Source organism: Xiphophorus maculatus, chromosome 22 (assembly GCF_002775205.1).
Source record: "Xiphophorus maculatus strain JP 163 A chromosome 22, X_maculatus-5.0-male, whole genome shotgun sequence".
Classification (NCBI taxonomy): Eukaryota; Metazoa; Chordata; class Actinopteri; order Cyprinodontiformes; family Poeciliidae; genus Xiphophorus; species Xiphophorus maculatus.
The window spans coordinates 17287878-17311324 of NC_036464.1; the positions used below are offsets into that span (position 1 = coordinate 17287878).

Consider the following 23447-nt stretch of genomic DNA (forward strand, 5'->3'; position numbering starts at 1 on the left):
TAAAAAGGGTAGTTCTGTTCTCATACTGCTATGGCTTCTTCTCTTTCTGCCCAAAATGCTTATTTGGAAAAGAATGGCGAAATTAGAGGTGATGTGTTTAAATAAACCTTAGTTCCACATAATCCCCTCCTCGTGTTGTATAAACAAAATAATGAACAAAGGGGCGTGCTGTGGTGGTGCAGGGGGTTAGCACGTCCCACGTTTGGAGGCCTAACTCCTCGACGCGGACGACTCCCGGTCCCGGTCCCGGCGACCTTTGCCGCATGTCCTCCCCCCTCTCCTCGCCCTCTTTCCTGTCTGCCTACTGTCGCAAAAAAATACGAGCCACTAGCGCCGCAAAAACTCTTCGGAGAAAAAAAATGAACAAAAAAATGAACAAAACTCCTATGTTATGAAGCTGCGGGAGAGTTCTACCTACTACAAATGACCATTAATTTCAGTAGGAAAAAGCTGATTAAATAAGGTAAAACTGCATAATGCATGCAGGAGTTATTTGAGAAAATTAAACAAGCTGACTACTCTTTGTTAGTTACTTAGCATAAAAATGGAATAAGCACAGGAAGGTGTCCATTTTATATGTAGGAGAAATCAAATTACCTCCTGGCCAGCTGCAAATGTATTCTACTGTGATGCTACGAGCCATAACACATTTCAATGACTCAAGAGCGAGGAGAAAATGGAGCAAGTTTTCTGAAAGGTGATGATCTACACGGTGGTGGATGTGAGGGTAAGACTGCCTTCATCCACAGCAAAACTCACAACTTCAACTCCTTGAAATTAAAATAAAACTTGATATGTGCAATGCTAGCACAGTTCTAACCAGTAGATACTTTACTAAAATATTCACTGACTAAACATGTAGTCAACAGACTATGATTAAGCATGGGCTATACAAAATCTAACCAAATCTGGAAGTTAAACTGAAAAGTATAACTAACATATTAGTATAGTCCATGATCTTAAAAAGTATTTACCTGGTGCAAATTTATTGACGAGTTTGCTATCTTATTATATCTGTCCTGCTAATATTATCATTTCCACTCTGTTTTCTCCTGGTGTTTTGCTCACAACATCGTCTCATATATGCACATGCCCTTGGGCAATGGCAGCATCCGACATACGTAGACAACGTACATATCAATTTCTATTTACTTCTAAGTGAACTTCATCTATTCTCACCAGTCAACTGTTGAAAAAAAATCTATTGATGAGCTGTCATCTACAGCACAGCTAGACACACAAAGACTTAGCTGAATACAGGGACGGTTAAACAAGCTCCGACAGCTTCGGTAAAGGTGTCAACTTTACTTCATTTCATCTTAAAAGACTTTCAGAGAACAAAGTAAACCTACCAAGCTAGTATTGAATCATACCTAATGACATTTTATTGAGTGATGTAAAGATGTATCATAATAACTGCAACATGCAAATCAGTTGGCATTAATATTCAATGTTCTATTAGCCCATAAAATAAAAACATTGCAAAGACTGAGAGAGACATTTCTAAACAAGGTTCAGACTTTTTGATAACATAATATTTTAATTATGAATTTGATTGACTATAAGGCTACATACTGTATCTTTCTATGATTTTCTTTGTTGTTTCTTTGCATTAATCATCCAATATGTTTCTCTTGAAGCTGGAAATAAAGCAATGAAATTATTTCAGGTTATTATGGTAGGTAAAGTTTGGGGTAAAGTGACCATATCTCAAATAATTGGTATTTAACAGACTTTGAATTATACAGCTGTCTAAATCTTTCAGGTACTTTGGTAATTAAATGATAAAAATGGCTTGCCTTAAATTAAGGTTCTGCTGAAAACATCCAAAGGAAAAATAAATACATTACTTTTTTTAAATTATTACATTCTGAGTCGTACTGATACAAAACAAAAAGTGGTTTTCCTTCATTTCTACCATTTACTCCTCATTTTATTTGTTTTCACCATTCAGTCACAAGAAGAATGACTTCTTTTCACTTCAATTGTCTTATTCAAAAATAATATCAATACTTACATTGCTCAAAATAGCTCGCAAAAGTCAAAATGTCCTTTATGATGTTGATCCCAACCTTTTATTTTTGTTGCATTTACAAAATTAATTTAAAATAGTCTTAACACTTCTCTCTGCCTAAATAAATGTATTCCTGTGTGGAAAAGGAACTCCCATCTCAGAATAATAAGAAGCTCTCTCTATTGTAGAAATAATTACATTTTTTTTTTCAGGATAATCAGTCACTCTTATCTGCATGGGAGCTAAAATAATTACATTTGCCAGATTCAAAATTGGGCTTGCCTGATGAAGAACTAATGAACAATGAATCTGCATTTTACCTTTTCACATTGGAGCATACACTCGTGCAGTTCTTCAACAAAGGTATGACAGGTAATGTTTTTCATTGTGTGTCTGAAAACTTTAATTCACTTTGATCAATAGGTCTGTCACAGTTAAAACTTAACTGATTTGCCAATTGCTGGGCAAAAGTATTCATACCCCTTTTTTCCCACAAGTTGTTATGTTACAACAAACTTCAAAGTATTACATTGAGAAATCATGTGTTCAAACAACACAAAGTAGCAAATCATTTTAAAGCCTTAAGAAAATGATGCAAGTAAATGTGCATTAGTATTCTGAGTCAGCGCTGCGTAAAACGGCTGTTGACAAATGGCATCTGCTTCTGCAGTGTTTTGGGGGGTTCTTCTAGCAGCTCTGCACCTAAAACGTAGTTTTTTCCAGTCTTATTTACGTACAGCCCCTGTAAATGTTAAGACAATAACAAAGACATTAAAGAACATAACCTATATTAATTAATATTTAATTAACAAGTAACTTTGCTAAAACAATTGTTGAACCTTTACATCCCCCTTCATCGCCCCCCTCTCAAGTGTTTATCAATACTTGACCTCAAACAACATGTAGTGACACAGCTTGGAAAGTGCCAGTGCAGCGACAACGCTGAAGAACATGACAGTGATGAGTCATTGCTGCCATCTACAGACGGCTGAGTGGAACTGCAATATTTCAACAAACCTGCACAAAGAAATAAACCTGACATGAGCTAAGTTTTTTTTTTATATATTGCTACAGTGATAATTTAAAAGATTTTAATATGCATCCACGATGCTTTAAACTTAATTGAAAGGGTATACAGAAGGCGTAGATGTGACCCTGCGCATGCGCACTGTCTCTGATGTCATACTGGAACTTGGTGTGCGTTTTATACGCGCCCTCCTTTTTGGTTCCAATCCCAGTTCGGATAAACAAAATATTGCGTCACTGTTATTGTGCTAGTTGAGCCTCCAGCTGGTTAGGGACATTTCGCCACCGTTTCACCTACATTCAGGCCTTTAAAGCTGCGTTTCCGATTAAAATTCGTCACACGGGACAGGCACAGCGCAAATGTCGCTTCAAAAGGACGCTTCATCTGACGAGAGTTTGCAAGGTAAAGTATTTAAATCTAATGATATATAAAACATTAGAAACGCGTTGCTGTCTCTATATTTGATAGTGTCCCCCCCCCCCCCTCATCGTGTGAACTGTTTGTTGTTCTGCTGTGCCCTTTACCCTTCGTGGCAGTTGTTACCAATACGCATGTAAAAAAAAAAAAAAAAAGAAAAAAAAAAGATAATAACGAGTATTCATGTGTAGACACTGTTTATCCTAAGGTTCCTGGGTAGAGCTGCATTTCAGTGGAACTGGCTCCCAAGGTACCAGTCATCGAGGAAGTCAGGAGCACATTCCCACGTCCAGTCAGGAGGGGGACGTGGAGAAAATGCTCCTAGAAGCGCAACACGAGTCAGGCAGGAGCAGCTCCAAAGGAAGTTCCCAGTGCAACAGGTTGGTCTGCAAAAATAAAAATGAGGAAGAAGAGTCAGTGTTGCTCTTTCAACGTTGGTTGTGCAACACCTATTACCCAAGAAGCTGTCGTTGCGGGTGTGTTCACATCTCTGTTATGTATTTTCTTCTCCGCAACAGCCCACTCAGATCTCAGACTCCCCTTCTTCTGTGGAGAGGCTCAGAGGGAAACAGCTCTCAGGTAGAATATGTTGAAACTACTTAGTTTTTGTACATTTCCTCAAAAATGTATCAATGTTCCCTGATCTTTTTTTCCACATTCAACTGAAAAATAGTTTTTAGAACCACCTTGTGCTGCAATTGCAATTGGAAGTCTTCTGTGGAATGTGACTGTTGGCTTTGCAAGTTTACAGCCTGGGATTTTTGCCCATTTGTGTTTACAAAATAGCTCAACCTAAGTCAGATAGCATCGCAGACAGCTACTCCAGTTTCATGTCTTTTAAAGCCTTTAACTTCAACGCCTTCCTTGTATTTAACTCCATCCAGCTTTCCATATCACCACAGCGGATGTTGCCTCTACCATGCTTCACTTGGCGATGGTGTGTTCAAGGGAGGTTGTTGAGTTAGTTTTCCACAGTGCACATCATTTTGCTTGTAGGCTAACAACTTTAAATTTGGTCTCATCTGACCAGAACTCCTTTTTCCACGTGTTTGTTGTGTCCCTTACATCGCTGGTGGTGAAGTTTAAACAACTCTTCTAATGGTTTTCTCTCTGCAAATGCAGACTCGTTGTTCTTTTTTTTAAAAATAAAAGTCAGATTTGTGGTGTGGATCACTAACAGTCATCAATATATTCTCCCAGATATGAATGTGTGCAAGTCTTCCAGAGTTACCATAAGCCTCTTAGCTGTCCCTCTGATTAATGCACTTCTTGCTCAGCTTGTCGGTGTAAGTGGATGACCATGTTAACATTTACAGTTGTTCCATACTCTTTCCATTCTCATATAATGGTCTATAATAAAAACAATTCCTGTGGTTATAATGTAACAAAATGTTCAAGCAGTGTACTATAACGTGGTATACATTTACAAGACTGTAGCAGAACTATGTTTGACATGTCAAAGCAGGAACAAGAAAATATGTCCTAATAACTCCAGCATTCCTGTATAGGGAGGTCCTCATTTCTGCATTCAGGCTTAGTTTGTGCACGTGAATCAGTCTTAATATTACTAACGCTAATCTTGGACTTCATAGCCATTGTACACCCTGAAAATCATCTCTTGCTCATGTAACATTTTAAAACACAGACGGTTTTCATTGCTGTCTATTTTTCCAGTCAGACGAAGACTTTCAAGAGAGAAGACGTGAAGTGGAGAGTCTGATGAAGAAAAATGCTGACTGGATATGGGACTGGTCCAGTCGGCCCGAGAACAGTCCACCAAAGTAAAGACCTCTTTTTTTTGTTTTTTTATACACAAAAGTTTGAACGTTTAGGGCAGTGTTTCCCAACCCTTGCCCTCAGGGCACACTGCTCTGCTTTAACATGCCTCATTCAACAAAAGCCTGGCAATCGGCCATCAATTGAAATCAGGTGTGTTGAAGCAGGTAAACATTTAAACATAGGGGCGGTGTGCCTTGAGGAGCAGGGTTGAAAAACACTGACTAGGGCACTGCTGTTCGCTGAGGTGTGTAGACTGGTTGCTGTTATAGAATAGAATAGAATAGAATTCAACTTTATTGTCATTGCACTGTCACAAGTACAAGCATCGAGATGTAGTTTGCATCTATCCAGAAGTGCTCTACGAGATATAAATATTTATTCACAGATGTACAAGACTATGTATGTATGGACTATAAAGGGTTATAGCAAGAGATATACTGTAGATATTGTGTGTAAATATAAATATGGGAGCTATATGCACAGATACCCCGTTATCAAGATATACAGAGGTTTTAAAAGTTTCAAAAAAACTTACATCTACTGTCACACTATTCCTACTATTCAAAACCCTTTGAGATTCCAAGGAAAGGTGACTGAGCAATAGCAATGAACAGATGCCATGAAAAGCATTGCCATAACTGTAATAAACACTATATTAGCAGCTAGAGTAATCATTACTTTTCAGTTTTAAATTAAGTCACTTTAGCCAAGGCTGTCATAGTTCTAGTGTAGTTTTAACTACAAACACTCAGGGCTCTAATCTAACCTGAATTAGATTATATTTTCCTCATACTGTCATATTTGTGATTTGCTGACTTCACGGTGGTATCTGTGTGAGCATGGGCGTTCGCATGACATTAAACCAAAAATAGCTGATCTTTAATCTATGCAATAGACTGAAATATTAATGTGCTGCTCTGCAGGGAGTTCCTGCTGAAGTACCCCAAGCACTCGACCTCGCTCAGCATACGGAACACCAGTGTCATGAAGAAGGGCGGCATCCTCTCCGCTGACTTTCTGAAGATATTCCTTCCCTCGTTAATCATTTCTCACATTCTCGCTCTTGGCTTGGGGTAAGCGGTAGGATTTATATTCCGACTCTGGGAATGTCGTGGAGTCTCATTAATTTTTACACAGCACACAGGTGCATCTCAATAAATTTGAATATTACTGATAGGTTAATGAATTTCACAAATGGAATTAAAAAAGCTCAGCTCATATATCCTATAAATTTATTAGACATGGCATAGTGTATTTCAAATATTTCTGTTAAATTCGATGTTATGAACATGATTGTGTGCATGGCCTACACAATCATGAAAAGACTGCTGTCTTGATAGTTGTCCAGCAGTTACTTACACATCCAACAAGAAGAGTAAGCCATAAAAGGTCATTTTTAAAAGTGCTACATCCAAACATTTTATTAGGAAGTTGAGTGGAAGGAAAAAGTCCAGTAGGAATTGGTGCAAAAGCCAGAGTGGTAATGGCTTCCTTCAAAAGGCTGTGAAATCTCCCTGGTTCAAGTACTGAGTGCATGCACTGTACTGTGCAGTTTATGGCCATGTGGGGTTAACATTTCTGTTTTGGAAAATATATATTTTTTGTCTCTTCGCTGAAAACTTTTTTTTTTTTATTATTCCATTTTGGCGTTTTATGAACTGTAAGCCATAAACATCAAAATGGACAGAAATAATTGCCTAAATTAACATTATATTGAATCTATATCAGTTTCACTTTTTTGACATATTGAAATAAATAAACTTTTTGAATATATTCTATTTTTTTAGATGCACCTGTAATATTTGAACTTAAGGACTACTTTAACATAAAAATGTTTTTTTGTTTTCAGGATATTTATTGGGAAGCGCCTAACTTCTCACAACACCTACTGAGCAAGCTGCTGATGCGTTTAGGGACACCTCGTTACAACCAGCTTGTCATGCCTTAAATTGGGACCTGTGCCATGTGACCTGTGATTCTGACTGATTGCCCCACGCCAGCATGAAGAGCCGAGAATCTCCCACTGCTGTGTTGTTGAATGCACCACAACCAATCTCCCTGTCCATGATGTGTTCACTGTTAACTGAGATCATCGTTTTGCTGCTTACTGCTCCTTACACATGCATGCTATGGGACAAATATATATATAATATACATGTAAATCACTTTTTTTGATTTAATTAAAATCAGATTTAATTTATTATGATGTTCTGAATTTGCTGTTCTTTTTAGATCAGCCTTGTGATAAAAACAATAATAGGAAAATTGTTAGCTTAGTGTTGATCAGAAACTGCTAAGTGTAATAACAATAAAATATGTTAGAATTTTAAGGAAATTGGAAGGACATTTGATAAATAAATCAGCAAGTATATTTGTTATTCCAAATACAGTAATCTAACATATAGATCATTAAATGTTACACAAGTTATATGACAAAACCATATCTGTTTGATATTTTGTTTTGCAGTGCACTGTGAAATAATACTTCAGGTTTTCATTCACACAGGAAATGTGACCGTTTTAGTCCAAGTTCTAGATGTGTCTGTGTATGAAGTTTCTTCAATCCCTGACTCCAGGTGAAGTTAGCGAATTGTAAATCTCCAAATTCCTTAATAGGCTTTGATTCACAATTCTCTAAAAGCTGCAGTTATTTTTCTATCACTTTTTCCTGCCACTAAACTTTCCCACATATGCTTGGATACAAAACTCTTCTCCAATGAGCGGTAGTGACCCACGTCACTGACTCTTAATGGTTCAGAACTAGTTAAAATAATTACTGATAATGTTTTTTGGAAAGTAAAATGCAGCTATATTTTTATCAATATTTCATTTCTTAAATATTTAATGCTACATTTGCTTTTAAATGCAAGTGTTGGGATCCATTGAATTGTGCAATGTTTGGACCCCAGTAGTGTGGAGGTTTGTATTAAACTTTAATGTGCCTGACGGACTTCCAAAACAACCCTTTACCACGCATAATAAAAAGGAACGGAAAACATGCAGATGAACACAATTAAAATTTTATTGAACTTTGGTCAAAATAATAAACAAGTGAATACATTGCCACCATGTTAGGAATCAATGGACAAAGACAATGCATTATTATGTGTTTGTAACGTCATCAGTATACTTTTTGCGTAGTCAACCTTCATGTCTGCATTCACAACTACAAAGATCCACATTTGCAGTATGTGGTTCAGATCTGGGTGGCATCCCTAATCAAATGGAAAAAAAAAAAAAAGGGCACATGTATGAGGCCTGTCTTTGTTTCCTACTTATTACAAGATTCAGAGGCACTCTATCACATAAACCGTATGTATGGTGTGCAATTTTCCTCCTTTATGTTTTTTCATAGACAGCCACATGTAGCAGCAGTGTATGAGGACAAAACTCTATAAAATAGGATTTACAAATAATGCACATGAGGTTCGTATAACGCTCGGGGACGCAACTTGTAGCTGTAGCTGTCACTGGTTGAAGTAGGTATTAAGGCTGCAGATTCCCTTTGTCCTGGACTCTATTTTGTGCCGTTCAGTTTCCAGTCTGCATCCTAAAACAGTGTCAAAAAGTAGGACTTTAATATCTTCACGCAGACATTTTCCGACAGTAATTTCCAAACCGATTGCCCCAAATAGTTTTTCCTCGACAAGTTTGCCGTAGATCTGCTCGAAAAAAAAAAGAAGAAAAAAACAGTGGCGTGACTGGACATTTCTCCACCTCTCTACAACATAAAAACATGCAAAGCAATAAACATGTTTTAATACCTTACTTCTAAATTTAAAAACACATCTGTAGTTTTAGTTTCTTTTATTATGTCGATGACAAGGTGTACTTGAGTAGATACAGTCAGTGAATTTTATGTTGCTGTATTGACTGGGGGATAAAAAGAAGAGAACGGGGGAGGGGAAGGGAGGAAATGAAACAAGTCCACTTTTCAAATTCATGGGCCTTTTTCCAGCAGTAATTTGGCCTGAATACAAGACCAATGGGGGAATGTTACAGTTAGGCCTACTGGCCTATTCACCCGTGCTTCTCAGGGCCCAAAAATCTCTGAAAGATGAATACAACCTTGACAAGACGTCATTTTAAGGACTTCCGAGAGTTCTGTCGTTAAATTGTGAAATGAAGGCTTAAAATGTCAACACAAATAGCAATGTTCAAGGGTTTGACCTCTAGGAAGTGCCATTCCATCAATTAGACCCGAATTGGGCTTTCTGGGTCAGGGGAGGGGCGTGCTGATTGCCCTGGTGCCAAAGGCAAAGAACAACCTAAGCTCAGACTCGAAAATAAAACAGGCCTATGGATCAACCTCCTGTGGCAAAAAAAAGTAGACACGTGCTTTCAATTTCTTCACCAGGAGGAACAACAAGGCTGCTTCTTCTTATACAGATAGACAAGTAGTAGGCTTAACTACACAGGTATGGTAAAAGCCCTATCCTCTGGAGCCCCAAATATTTTTTTTTTGTTTTTAGTTGATTTTGTCCTGGAAAATGTACAAGTTGTTGGTGGCTGCCACAGCTATCACGTTATCTTTGGGGTGCCAGGCAGTGTGGAGGATCTTCTTGTTGAAGTCCAGGCTGTCCACGCTGATCTCGTCCTTCTTCCTCTTGCCGCCGGTGGACACTTTGCGGGGTTTGAGCGTAGCCCGTGGTTTGCTGCTCTCCCGGGACGCCTCCAGTGTAATGTCCCGCCTGGTGTTGCGGTCAAACATTCGGAAGAAGTTGTTGTAGGAGCCGGTCATGATGGCACTGGTGGAGGAAGTAAAAACGGATTACCTGCATTGATTGTCTTGCCATAAAACGAAAGGAGAAAAAAAAAAAACAAAGCGACTCGTGGATCGATGATGCTGAAAGATCTAAAGCGGCAGCAGGGGAACAATAACTGCTTGCAATAGGGAGGATGTTTGTTTACCTGTCACTGCCATTCCAGCAGCACTCAAACTTGTCAAAGATGCAGTCGTTTTCATACAAGGAGCAGAGCTTACTGCGAAGGTATTCATGGACCTGAAACAAAAGATTTTAATAAACATGAATACTTGACTTAAAAAATACAATTGCTTTTAAAATCTTAAAGTAGTGACACAAAACTTATTATAAATTTATAGCCTACGTTATTTTTAAACAATCATTGTCTGCAAAAGCAATAAATGGAGAGCAGTGAATTGCATGTTGTCAAGCAGGAATAATTGAGCCCAGAACTCAAGAGCTACTTATCCTGCAGCTTTCAGATGCATCTGTTGAACACACCTGAATCTGATGAGGGAATTAAGGCATTTGATTTAAGTGTGCATCCAAAAGTTGCAGAATGTTCGCTCTCAAAGATTGGACTTGGGCACCAACGGCACCTGATAGTGTTCCATTGTATGCTAATGTTATTGTAGCGAAATATAGCATACACACATGACTTTCATAGTAAGTACAACTTATGTTAGGCAACATTTTGATGTATTGTAGCTCAAGACAGCATATAAATTCAATGAGCAGAGCTGAAAGTGGCTAACAAGCATTTGTTAGCATATTAGCCAAAGACAGCGTATACTGCTTTTAGCACAACAGACAGAGTTAGCTAACATAAGCCAACATACTATTAATAGCTTGTTAGCTTACACTAGCATTTTAGCTAATGAGCATTTTAGTGAAACATTGTGTTAGATATTGACAGGAACATGCTAGTGTTAGCATGTCTGATATTTATTTTGGAGTGCTATTACTCTAGATTCCCAGTGGGCCTGAAAATCCCAAAGTTAATACATTTTAGGGATAACATAGCTGTCCCTGTACACACCAGGATTTCTTCAAGACTTTTCTAGCTTAATGTTATTTTGATTATTTGTATGTCAATAGAGCTGTCATCAAATATATTTCTCTTAAAAAAAAACTCCGAATAAATATAAAACATAAAAATTACTCTAAATTTGATGGTTATTTACTGTTACTTACTCAATGTTGTTGAAATGATAGATATAAGTCATAATAGTCTTATTGGATTTACATTTGATATATTTGTACTAAGTGCAGAGAGATGCACCTAAAATAGTTGTTTTAAACCCCTGCAGAAGTAGATCTATGCACCTGATACGTCTCCACTGGTCTGTTCTCCATGTTGAGGTCCCAAACCTTGACGGAGAGGTAGTCACGTGTCATCATATAGCGTCCGCTGTGACTGAACTTCACGTCTGAGATGGAGGAGATGATCTCTGAGAAAAAGGATCGGCTGCTTGGATCCTCAGGTTCCTCAAAGACTAAAAATACACATACACACACATTAAAAGAAAAATGAGAATGGCTCCCAAAACTACATTTACAAACAGCAAGTGCGGTAATCCTAATATCCTCTATTGAGTCATAAACTTACACTTTGAGTGCCTATCGCAGAGTGCCGCTGCTCGCATGTCACACAGGCGGATGGTGCCTTTGCTACTGCTGTACACAAATACATTGCATTGGTGTGGATGGCACTCAGCAGCTGTGATTACTTCTGTCAGTTCTTCCATATTGGCGGGCTTGATGTCTACAATATCTGGGAGAGCAGTGTTAAAGGAACAAACCGCCTTCTCTTTCAGTAAGATACAGACGCCAAATGACGAGGCATGCGTTTGATATCTGATATATATGATCAAGAAAAGGATACTAAAACTTCTGTCTGTGATTTCCAAGTGCCATAGATTTATTCTTAGGTCATCTGCAGAGAGGTAAGTTTCATGGTCACTATTTACAGAAATGGAATTAATGTGATAGGTGTGCGCATTTGCAAAGATCCTCCGTGGGCTTGCTTCTACCATGAGATCCATTGGCATCAGAACTGGTACCTAAAAGAAAATGCAGAACAATCACTTGTTATCGATTTTAAAAGTTTTAGAACTCATCACAAGCAAAAAAAAAACACAAAAAAAATGAGGCAGGTTTGAACTGTGGTGGCACATACCCGTAAAGAGGTGATTCTAAAAGGATCTCTGAGTCGCCCATCTTCATCTTTTAGGTTGTAACCCTCTGCCCGTTTATCTCTTTCGCTTATTTTCCACAATTTGATAGTTTTATCTGCCAGAAGTTAAAGATGTCGTCAGTTTTGAAAATCATGTGTGAGCATAAAGTCTAAAACCAAGTCAAGGCCTCTTACCGTTTGTTGAAAGTAGAAAGTGAGCAGCATTTTGTTGGGGTAGCCATCTTATTTTATTAATTTTTTCCTCAATTTCTAAACTTTTCAAATAGTCAAATTCTGGCTCATGACTCTGAAAAGTGCTATAGACGTTGTACTCCCCACGCAGGTGTGGACGATTCTTAGACTGAGGAGAACAATAAATAAGAGCACACACACACACAAAAAAAACATGAGTCACCAGGTTTAAATCCTTTCACTGCAACAGAGGAGGGAGGGGGGATGGCATGGCAAACCATCCCTTACTATACTGAATAAATCTTACCTCTTGTTCATGTTGAAATATCACTACTCGCCCTCCCTTGTCTCCAGTTGCAAGTAAATCTCCAGAATAGTTAAACTCAACAGTTGAGATTATGTCAGCTGAAAAAAAAAACAAAAAAAACACGCATATTGGGTGACTGCCACTTCACCCAACATTGCCTTTTTGACAAAATTTAATATCTGTATGGCAGTTAATTTTAAGATCTCCAGAATTTTTCTGACTTCTCACAACCACAGTTATATAAATCTAAAATGATTTCAAATAACATCAAGAGGTGTGAAAATGAGCGTGAGGTTGCTATAGCACTATGCGGCTCTGTGGAGCATTTCAATAGTATCATCTTAAGGAGGAAGAACAATACTGATGTGAACACAGCAACAGATTTCTTGGTGACAGCAAGTGTTGACCTGATGATAAAAAATATATATATCTTTTGGTTTATGCTGTCTACTTGCTGGCCTAACATCTACATTTTCGCAGCAGCATTAATAAGTATAGACTGTATTTCAGTGTATTTGTACGTTGACCAGTATACTTGCTGGAGCATCACCAATATATTGGCCAGAATTCAAATTAGACATTTTTTCCTTGATTGACATGAACGTTTTATTTATTTATCTATCAAAACTTAAGAACCATAAAAATTTTCAGTCTAAAAAGAATCAACCAACAGCAACTACTTTGATTAACTTCTTTATTTTAATATATGGAAAAACACAAAAATAACAAAGAAACATTAACTTTGATTTAAAATAAAATGGGAATAGTTTAGCAATTCTTTAACTGGTTTTGTTACATTTTAAAACTGAAACCTTTAGTAAAGAACCTGCAGCACATGTTTTACTTTTAAAATATAAAGGGGAAAAAATAACCTGATTGGCAGGTCAGAAAATAAACACAACAGGCAATCAGCTTTGGCTAGAAAAGCTTGATTGATACGCATCTAAATATCCTTTTTATGCATGTCAACAGCAATAAGCAAAGCAGTAAGTTAGAAATAAGCTCTACGGATCTGGAACTCAAAGGTTGCACACTGGATTTCTGATTCAATATTTTACAGTGTTTTTAATTATCTGGATTGCCCTTGATATATTCTACCTCAAAATCTGCAAACTTTAACTCTGTCAAATCTGTGAAGGATTACCTTGATCTATGATTATGGTCAATAAAACTTTGGTTTGTCTAAATTTAGAAAAGTGTCAGTTTTCAAGCATTTTCTTTCATACCTAGACTGACCCAAGATCAGCAACATCATTTTTTTTAAAGGAATGTGGACTACTCCTGGTTTACATTTAAGTAGCTTTTAGTGTTATGTATTTATTACAAAGTATGCAGCTACTGTTGGTGCTCCAGGGGATTAACTTTTGAATATGCTAGTCATGGCTGCACTGTCCCTTAAGAAGGACATTTTATTTGCTATTGTAGATTGTTGTTTTGAAAATTAACAAAAGATAATTGTGTGTAACATACACAAAATAGCAATTGTTACTTGTTGAATATAAGTTACGTGACATGATACTGAGCTTATTTTAAAAGAGTTAGTCTTATGATAATTAAGTACAATACAAGTATAATTTATAAATCCACCAAATCGTCTGTTAACACTTTCTGCATATCCCGAAACTAACAAAAAACAAACTGATTTGATACATCAGCACAAATAAATCAGCCTGTGTGAGGTCCAGAGATTCCAACAAAAATTAGAAATACTTTATTTTAGGATGCAACAGTGTTTCATTTGAACAAGAATGCATCTTTTACATAAAGCAGGATTTTTTTTATTGCTTTTCCACCATTTTACAATGGTGTAAACATAATTCGCTACCAACAGATGTCACCTGTAGGCTGAATAATAAAAGACTATTTACAAGCCAATTATCTAACATTTAGTGGCCATTAAAAATCCTGAGTTGATCAAATATTGTAAATAACCACAAGTGTTTTCATTGCAGCAAATCTGAATGTGTTTTATTTTGCCTGTAATTTTGACATTTGTTTAACTGCTTAACGTTATATGGCAATCATAAATAATTTTTTAAATAAACATTGCTGTTTACTTTTGGTCACAACCTTAAACAAATTTCAGTATAAATTGAGAAGCATAAATTACTACAGAATTTCAGCTTTTAAAGCTGCTGTAGCAGTACTAATTTTTAACACGCACATGATTTTAACACTTGAAAGTCGTTACCCTTTCAGATAAAATATTTGGGTTTGACAAACAGGTCTTATGAGATACACAAATTTTGCTAAAACATCTAGCTTAATATTCTTTTAATAATGCCAGATCCCAAAAACGTGGTGAAACCCTGCAGCAAGATCAAAGGCCAACTTCGACATCAATGAAACAATTCAGAAAAGCAGAAGACAATTATGATGATTTCTAGTTTAAAAATGTTCCACTACTCATACAATGCCAAAAGGCTCCAACAGAAATTTGTTTAGCCTGTAAAATAGCATTTCCTTGAATGACTAAATATGTATACAGAGGGAGTAACAGTGTTGCCTCGCTGCTAGCGAATACCTGAAATGTCATTGTACTGACAATGAGGAAGTACGCTTCAGGTACAGGCAGTGCAGACATGCACCGAAAAAGGGAAGGACGGGCCATATTTCAGCGACTGGCAGCCAAATACGCACAGCGACTCTTCAAGTATGAATGAAAACAAGCCATGATGTCACGCCAGCAGCACACTGACATTTAGCTCCCACCTAGCTTACAGCTAGTTAGCGAAAACAGCAATTCACAGGGTAAGGGCGTTCCCACAACCACAGTCACACAAAACGGGAGAACTGACTTTTAAAATAAAACAGGCTTGCATCTGTGGCTACGTGTCGAGACTTTCCTTTCAAGCCCACAGAGCGCCATCCCCGCGGTATCCGAGTAGCAGCTTTAGCTTAGCTGCCGAGCTAACGCTAGCTACATACCTTCCGCAACATCTTCATCTATCGCTCCTTTCACTTGGGAGAAACACCACTGGAAATCATTTCCTCCTGTAACTCCTGTGAAAAGAACGATGGCGTTAGTTTGGGTTAGACCATTTCCTTCTTTTAGTTTTACAACTGGTGATGAGATGACCTGACAGGGACACAGTTTTGACAACTTAGCTCGCTAGCGCTAACGTTGGTTCAGATTCAGGCCACACCGAGAGAGAGGTGGATCCTTTTTCCTCCCTTCAAAAGTAGCTTACCCGCCATTGCTTCATTTAGCAGCTTTTGTTGCACGCAGCTTCCGATACCCGATCAACCCAACGCGGCTCGCTCGCTCCGGGAAACGGATAGCATCAACAATCAGTGAGAAGACTCGGGTCCAGATCTGTCAAGACCACGGAAATTATCCGTGATTTTTTTTTTCTTCCAAAATGGCGCACGGTACATGGAGAAACGACGTCATGCACACATGCCACATCCTGGCTCCATCCATCCTCCCGTGCATCCCTTTCTAACGCCTTATATTTCCTCTCTTTCTTCCATTTATCCAACTTTATTACACCAAACTAGATCATAAAACCTCCGCGTCTTGTTTTAAAGACACGTTTTCCGTTCTTTGGCGACTGAGTCAAACATTACATCCAGAGAACAGCTATGAAAATGATTTCTAAATTTAAAGTAAAGAAAATACATCTCAACGAGCTACTATCGGACTCTTACATTTTTAGACCGTGTGTTCAACAGGCGGCATATTTTTTTTATTTATATTTTAAATGCGAAGGGTTAGAAATGCAAAAATATTAGTTTAAAACATATCGTTAGATTTTTTAAAAAGTTTTGTGACATGATTACAAATTTAAAGTACGGTAAGATGTAATTTAAAAACGTGACAGGACAGGGTACCAATGGTTCTATTTGACGGGCATTTGGTGACATCTAGTGGTGAAATGGTGGAAGTCAATGTCACTGTTATTGAATAACTTGTATATGGTCAAAAAGTGTTACATTAAAAAAAAACATAAGCGATTAAATAAATATCCCTAAAGGTGATTATTAAACATTCGAGATAAATGTTTAATAAATGCATGCATAATTATTTAAATCTTTCAATGATGTATGAAATACATGGATAAATTGCAATTTGGATTTGTTAAATGACTACATTGCATACACATTCCAAACAAATGCTGACATAAGCAGGTTTTTCTGTTCAAACAAGTTCACCTTGAAAACAGATCACTAGATGATCTCCGATCTCCGAAAATATCTAAAGTGTTATCGCAGAACCTACAGGAAGAGTTTGCAACTGTGTGAGATACACCAAAGAAACACTGCATAGGTTTTACTCCTATGGAGATGCGCAAGGATGAAACCTTTGCTCTTAAAAGCCCATACATAATGCAGATAAAGACCAGGACTACTGAAGTAAAGCTCTTTTGGCAGATAAGGTCAAAATGGTATTATGTACAACACCAGAGAAAAGCCAATTAAAGCATTTGAGGAAAAGAACATTTTCCAAACCGTGAAGCATGAATGTGAAAGGGTGATGGTTTTGGGATGCTTTGACTCCACCATGAATTCTGTTGTTTGTCACACGGTTCTTGAGAAAAATGTGATTCTGTCCACAAAAAAATCAACATGGATAGTGACCCTAAGCATATCAGTGAATATGTCTGAGTGAGAATTAAGACACGGAAAGTCCTGGGCTGATTCAGAATTTCAATTTTGATCTCATTGAGATGCTGTGGGTGACGTGAGACAGGCTGAACATGGACCATGGCAGAACGGGGCTAGGTTGTCCTAATTTTTTTCTCAAACTAGATACATTTTGATTTACACACGGTTTGTTTTATCAATGAAATTACGGTCATGTTTTAGCACTCATCTATAAATAAATCACTATTTTTTCCAGCGAAAAAAAAAAACGATTAGAGATTAATCCTTTTAAATGTCTCAATCAAAAACCGCAATTTGGACTATCCTTATTTTTTCAAATGGATGAATTTGTGGGTGAAGATAAAAATAGAGCAAACAAAATTTCAAGCCAACAACACATCTGCTTTTATTTCATCGCTCGATCATATTAATGTTTCAACAAAAATATTATGTTTTTTTAGATACACTCTAAGTTGGGCTGCAGTTTCCACTAAATGCATCTTGCAATATGAAGGATAGCATCATAGCGAAAGCTGTAATGTTCCACTTGTGAAAGTAAATCTGCTGGCCTTCACCTCACAATTCTGAAACAGAAAGGTTACGTATAAAAAGCCAAAAGAAAACAACCTGTAATACTTTTCTTCCTTTCATTCAATGTTTTAAGATAGTCTCATTTAAATTTAACCCCAAAATAAATAATAAAAAACCAACAGAAGAAGAAAATATGTATGAATTAATGCAAAAGACTGAATATCTTATGAGGCAGCACATCATTTCAGCTGTGTATTTGTTTATTCCACAAAGTAGTATATTTCTCACAAAACAACTTTTCAAATGCTCCTCGACTCAACCGGAATTTATGCTGCGTACTTATTTATTTAGCGTGCTCAAAGTAGTGTAAAAATACACCGAGAAATAAATGTTGGAGCAGCAGAATTCGTTTATAGTTTCATACTTGTGATGCTGTGTGAAGTGCTTCCTGTACAATGAGTGCTGTCATGAACTGGGAATAGAATGCTTGCCCATTGGGATTGATAGTGCTATAAAAAAGTCACATTCCAAAAAAATATGAGGGGAAAAAATCTCATGTAGCGTGGGAATGCTTGATATCTGGGCCACATTTGAGCGGATAAAGTAAGCACATTTGTTCCTTTGAGTGCACAAACTGATAGAAGCACCCTATTTAAGTGCATACTAATATATGTATGTATATATATTAACCTGAAATAGGTCCTCTTTTCTTTTTACATTTTCCTCTTTGTTATAAAATATCTCTGTGACTTGGAAAAGCACTATTTCACAGTTAGTAATTGTGATCCATGAGCAAGATGTCTTACACAGAAATAGTACCTGTGACTTCTTTTGTTATACGTTTTCTTCATCTGCAGATTCTCCTGGAGGTGTCAAGACAATGGATAGGAGTGCAGCCTCAAAGACCTGGACCAAACTTGACCAAAAATCCTCTCTCCAGTATCTCCCGAGCTATGTGCATCTTTCTCATCAATCACACAGCGTGTCCCGTGGGAAGGAGCCGAGCAGAGGCCTGGAGGTTAGGCACACTCACGCACAAACACACTCACACATCAACATACACAGAAACAACCAGTGAGAGAGGAAAAAGAAGAAAACTGACATAAATAACAGAAAAATTATGCATTAGGCATGTTAAAAACAGATAATTATGCCATATCTCTTCTTCTGCTTCACCTTTTGCACCAATCCCCTTTGGTTATTGCAGATGTGGGAAGTTGTGAAAATTGATTAGAGGTGTACCCCAAGGCTTAGTTCTTGACCCACTCTTTCTAGTTTACATTGAGCTGATTTGAAAATAAGCAGCAGGAAAAAAAAATTGTCTGTGGTGTACCCCAAGGCTCAGTTGTTGGCTTAGTATTTTAGTTCATATTGAACTGATTTGAAAATAAGCAGCACAAGCAAAATTATCTATGGATTTTCAAGACGGATGGTGATGATACAGTTTGGATGTAACTATTCAGGACATTGCATGTATTGATATTTGGTATGCGTAGAGGCATGGCTTGTAAATTTATACATTATGTTGGCTGTAAAAAAAAAATCTTTTGTTTGCTTGATGTTTTAGTTACATTAATTGTTAAACTGAAGTTTAATTGGTAACTTATGCTGCAAGTACTAAAAAATATATATTTTGGTTTTGAATTCGACATTTGACAAGGTGAAGAAAACCTGCGAAAGCAATCTTCTACAGACTTCAACTGATCCGACAGTAGTTTCTAGTTTATGTCACAAATTACTATTATGACACTCGTGACATACTGGTTCAGTAACTCCAATGCAAACTGTAGAATTAGTTTATGTAGAGATTTTCTTGAATAAATATCATTCTCTTTAGGAGAGGTCAACAAATGGATTTGCAGACCCACAGAACTACTTCTGAACTCATACTGGGGTCATTTTAAAATAAAACTGAAATGATTTGTAAAGACCAGCTATATTGCTCACTATATTTTCTTTTTACTTTAATGATATTATGTTATATAATTAATTACAATGCTTACAGGTGTCGCAAATCAGCCAGCGCTGAATAATGTCATGCAAAAGTGTACATTTGCATTGAATTTTTCCAGATTATTTATTTATTTATTTTACTTTTGAACCACAAAATTCAACGTTTAATTAAAATTTGATGTGACAGACCAAATTAACAATTGCCCATTATTGTGAAGTTTTGGTTGTCAAATGTTGTGTGTTTACAATCAAACCTAAATTTACTTGGATAGCCCGAAAATTAAATCTATTGCAACCACCTGCCGTGAGAAGTCAAAGTTAGTAAATAGAGCCCGCCTTCCTGTTATTTATTCTAAGTGCAGTTGTTCTGAAAAGGCTTTGTTTGTTAGAGATCATTAGTGAACAAACAGAATTATGAAGACCAATAAATGTAGCAGATCTGCAACAAAGCTGAGGAGAATTTGAAGGCAGGGCTGGGTTATAAGGCAATATGTCAAGCTTTGAAAATCTTGCTAAGAACTGTTCAATCTATTATCTGAAACTGGAAAGAGTACAAGATTATTGTAAAAATGCCAAGATATGGATGTCCACCTAAACTGGACCACATAAGAGGAGCATTATGAGTGGTAACTCTGGGGGAGCTGGAAAGATCCAGAGATCAGGGGAAAGAATGTGATGACATATCTGTTTTTTTTATAGAGGAGTGGAAAGAACAAAGCCAAAAGACCCCCAGTGTGCTGCTATGTTGGGAACACAGCAAACATGTAGAAAACTTACTTCTCCTAGAAAACACTGTATATAATTGAAACATAGTGTTTGAAGTATCATGCTGTGTGAACGGTTTACTTCAGTGGTGAAAGGGAAGCTTAAGCTAGAGAGAGCTAAGTACTGGAAGATTCTGAAAGAAACACTGACTTCACAATTGACCGTAGACATACAGCTGGAACTACAATATCACAGTTTACATCAAAGCATATTAATATGTATTGTTTTCCTTCAACTTCACATACTTTGTGTTGGTCAGTTAACAAAAATCCCAATAAAACACACACAATGATTGTGGTTATAACTTCACAAAATGTGAAAACGTTTAGAGGTGTAAATACTTTCTGAAAGCATTGTGCATTAGTGTATATGTGTTAATATGTAGTTTGTCCTGATAGCAATGAACTACAAATCAATGAGCACAAATGGTTCTGATGTTGCAAAAGAATCATTTTAAGAACCTTAACCTCTATGTCATGTTTGACTTACTTTTAAACATGTTGGTTTGTTTTTATGTAGCTTTCACCTTTAGCTAAATACATTGTGATAGAACTGAACTTTATTTGCTCCATGACGTACAAAGAGTTCCTGATTTTTAAACTAAAAGCTTTTCCTACGACATATGTGATATAGTACCAAAGAGTGCTGTATTTGGACCTTTGAATTCAAGGAGTTTTGCCAAAGAGAAATTGTATTTATATGATGTCGTTTATCTTATAAATGACATAATATGTCATATTTCCATTTAGATTCTGAAAATGTGTTGCGATGCCAAATATCAAACTATTAAAATCATTAGACTCTTTTTTTTGGTCTATGTGAAATATTTGACTAAAACCTAATTTGCTATTTTATAAACTAAATAATTAAATCGTGTTTGTAGGATTTTTAAATATTTCTTTACAGGTTTACAGCTTTGGCAGTGACTGTGTGTGTGTGCTGCCGTAGATTCATCAGGTATAAGGAGAGGTGTTGACTTTATTCCGAGCCTCCAGTAACACCACTGACTCTGATAGTTCCCCATCCCTGTGGGAATTCATTATAAGACAGCTAGAGGCTGCTTGTGGATGGTTACTGTGCTGCCCGTATGTTAACTTGTCGCTATCGCGCAAGGCAAACATGTGGTGCAGCTGCTTTCTCTGGCTGTGGGCAACCTGGAGAGATTGATTGGTGAGCCTTCTGTTTTATCCAGGATCAGGGCCACATTCAGTAGACAAGGTGCCTCCGGAGAAGCAGCCATTTTCCCCAGAAAATATAGCTCATTACCAGCACAGACAAAATGAAGGTGTATTGACTTTTTAACATCTTACAACACACCTATTCCTGGGCCGTTTAAAACAGCGTGCATTTGTTTTTCTGGAAAATCATTACCTTATTGTATTCTTGAGCAAAAAAGAGGCATAATATGAGTCAACTTTGTTTTGGGGAGAGAAAAAAAAAGAGAAAAAGTCGATGCAGCCACTGTCCTCTTGCAATTTGGTGCGAGTGGCCGCACAGAGGCATTAAAGCACAACACAAACACACTCCTCCCCCACACTCGGCCTATCAGACGGTCTTTAACACAAGCCATTGGCCAGTGGATGTGTCTGCCCTGCTCAGGGGCATTAAGCTCTGTCCAGGCCTTCAGTCTTTACTTACAGACACACACAAACGCACGGACACACGCATACACACACAAACAGCAAAGGCAAACACAATCAATTATTCAAGACTCCAGTTTTTGGCTCGTGTTTTTTTTTTTTGTTTTGTTTTGTTTTTGTTTTTTTTTCTTTCCTTATTATTTTTGATTCTGTTGCTTCTGTAACATCTTCTGGCAACCTTAACAGCCGGAAGGCCAGATGAGTGAAATGTGAGGCCTGATGACTTGAGGTCTGTGTATGTCTTTGTAATTTAGATGGCAGAGTGTAATTTGCATGCGTAGCCTTCGACATTGCCTCATTTTCTGAAAGAAGGTTGTCCTTGCAGCTCACCACAAACTAACGGCTGTCAGAGACCTGGCTCGAAGGGCAAATCTTTGTTTATTTCCCCCCACATGTGTGGTCATTTAATGTGGTTATGCCCCACCCTGTAGCCCACGTGTATTCAGTGAAAAGGTACACAGACTTGCGCTCTCGTTTCTTTTTATTTTCTACATTCATTGTGCCCACTGTGTGATGTGCTGTGCAGCTTACTTTATGTGCACAGGGACTGTCGCTCTTCAGTGTGCAAATACGTTCACTAGATGGCACTATGGCACTTATTATTCAAGCACATCATTTTTATTCTGGTTGATGAACCTGTGTGTATGTCACTGGCACAAACAGTTTAACCAGACCTAATAGGTTTTCTTCCGTTTTAATTAATGAATAGTTATTACCTTTAATTGTAAAAAAAACAAAAAAAGAAACTAGAACTCTAATTTCAATAGCATGGGTTTGATGTAGGAAAACACACATAGCTGGACTCGTCCAGAGCATCAAAGTTTCCAGCTGGACTCTGAGCACATGCGCCTCGTTTTATGGGCTCAGCTGCACATCAAACAGAGCACACTCTTACAAATCAATGAAAACAGAAAAGAATTACATTGCGGGGAATGTACCAGGTTGCGAATCCTTGCAGCGATGATGTCCTCGTAACAGATCATATTGTAAATAAGATGGGTTAAATTGCACTTGTAGCTTCCCTTCAAACAGTCAGGCTTTTTTCTCTCAGGGGGCAAAGAGAGAGAGAGAGAGAGAGAGAGAGAAGGAGAGGGAAGCGCTGCCGACTCTTCCTCTAATAACGCCAGACAATGAGATCCTGGCTCATAACGTAGGCCTCCACTATATAGAACAAGTAGCGGGGGCTTAGCAGCTAATAAAGTGGCAAGTCTTCAAATCCATGTCAGAGGAGCAGAGTGCCACGGGGACCTTTCATAGCACTTGTACGAGCAGGTTCCAGTGCAGTGTAAAGGTTACACATCCGCGTTGTACTGA

General features: G+C 37.5%; 2 protein-coding genes across 2 annotated transcripts; one reads left to right on the plus strand and one right to left on the minus strand.

The window, feature by feature from the left end:
• The first annotated feature begins 3204 nt into the window (after positions 1-3204).
• On the plus strand, positions 3205-7675 carry bnip3 (BCL2 interacting protein 3). Its single transcript, XM_005804884.3, has 6 exons — positions 3205-3443; positions 3667-3838; positions 3977-4037; positions 5133-5239; positions 6161-6310; positions 7087-7675. The coding sequence occupies exons 1-6, from the start codon at positions 3401-3403 to the stop codon at positions 7127-7129; spliced, it is 576 nt and encodes a 191-aa protein (XP_005804941.1). The 5' UTR covers positions 3205-3400; the 3' UTR covers positions 7130-7675.
• Positions 7676-8237: 562 nt separating this feature from the next.
• On the minus strand, positions 8238-16036 carry ppp2r2d (protein phosphatase 2 regulatory subunit Bdelta). The gene is made up of 10 exons (XM_005804883.3): positions 15849-16036; positions 15586-15660; positions 12658-12755; positions 12354-12519; positions 12162-12274; positions 11868-12045; positions 11592-11756; positions 11309-11478; positions 10149-10240; positions 8238-9985 (listed from the first exon to the last, which is right to left on the minus strand). The coding sequence occupies exons 1-10, from the start codon at positions 15853-15855 to the stop codon at positions 9706-9708; spliced, it is 1344 nt and encodes a 447-aa protein (XP_005804940.1). The 5' UTR covers positions 15856-16036; the 3' UTR covers positions 8238-9705.
• Between the last annotated feature and the right edge of the window lie 7411 nt (positions 16037-23447).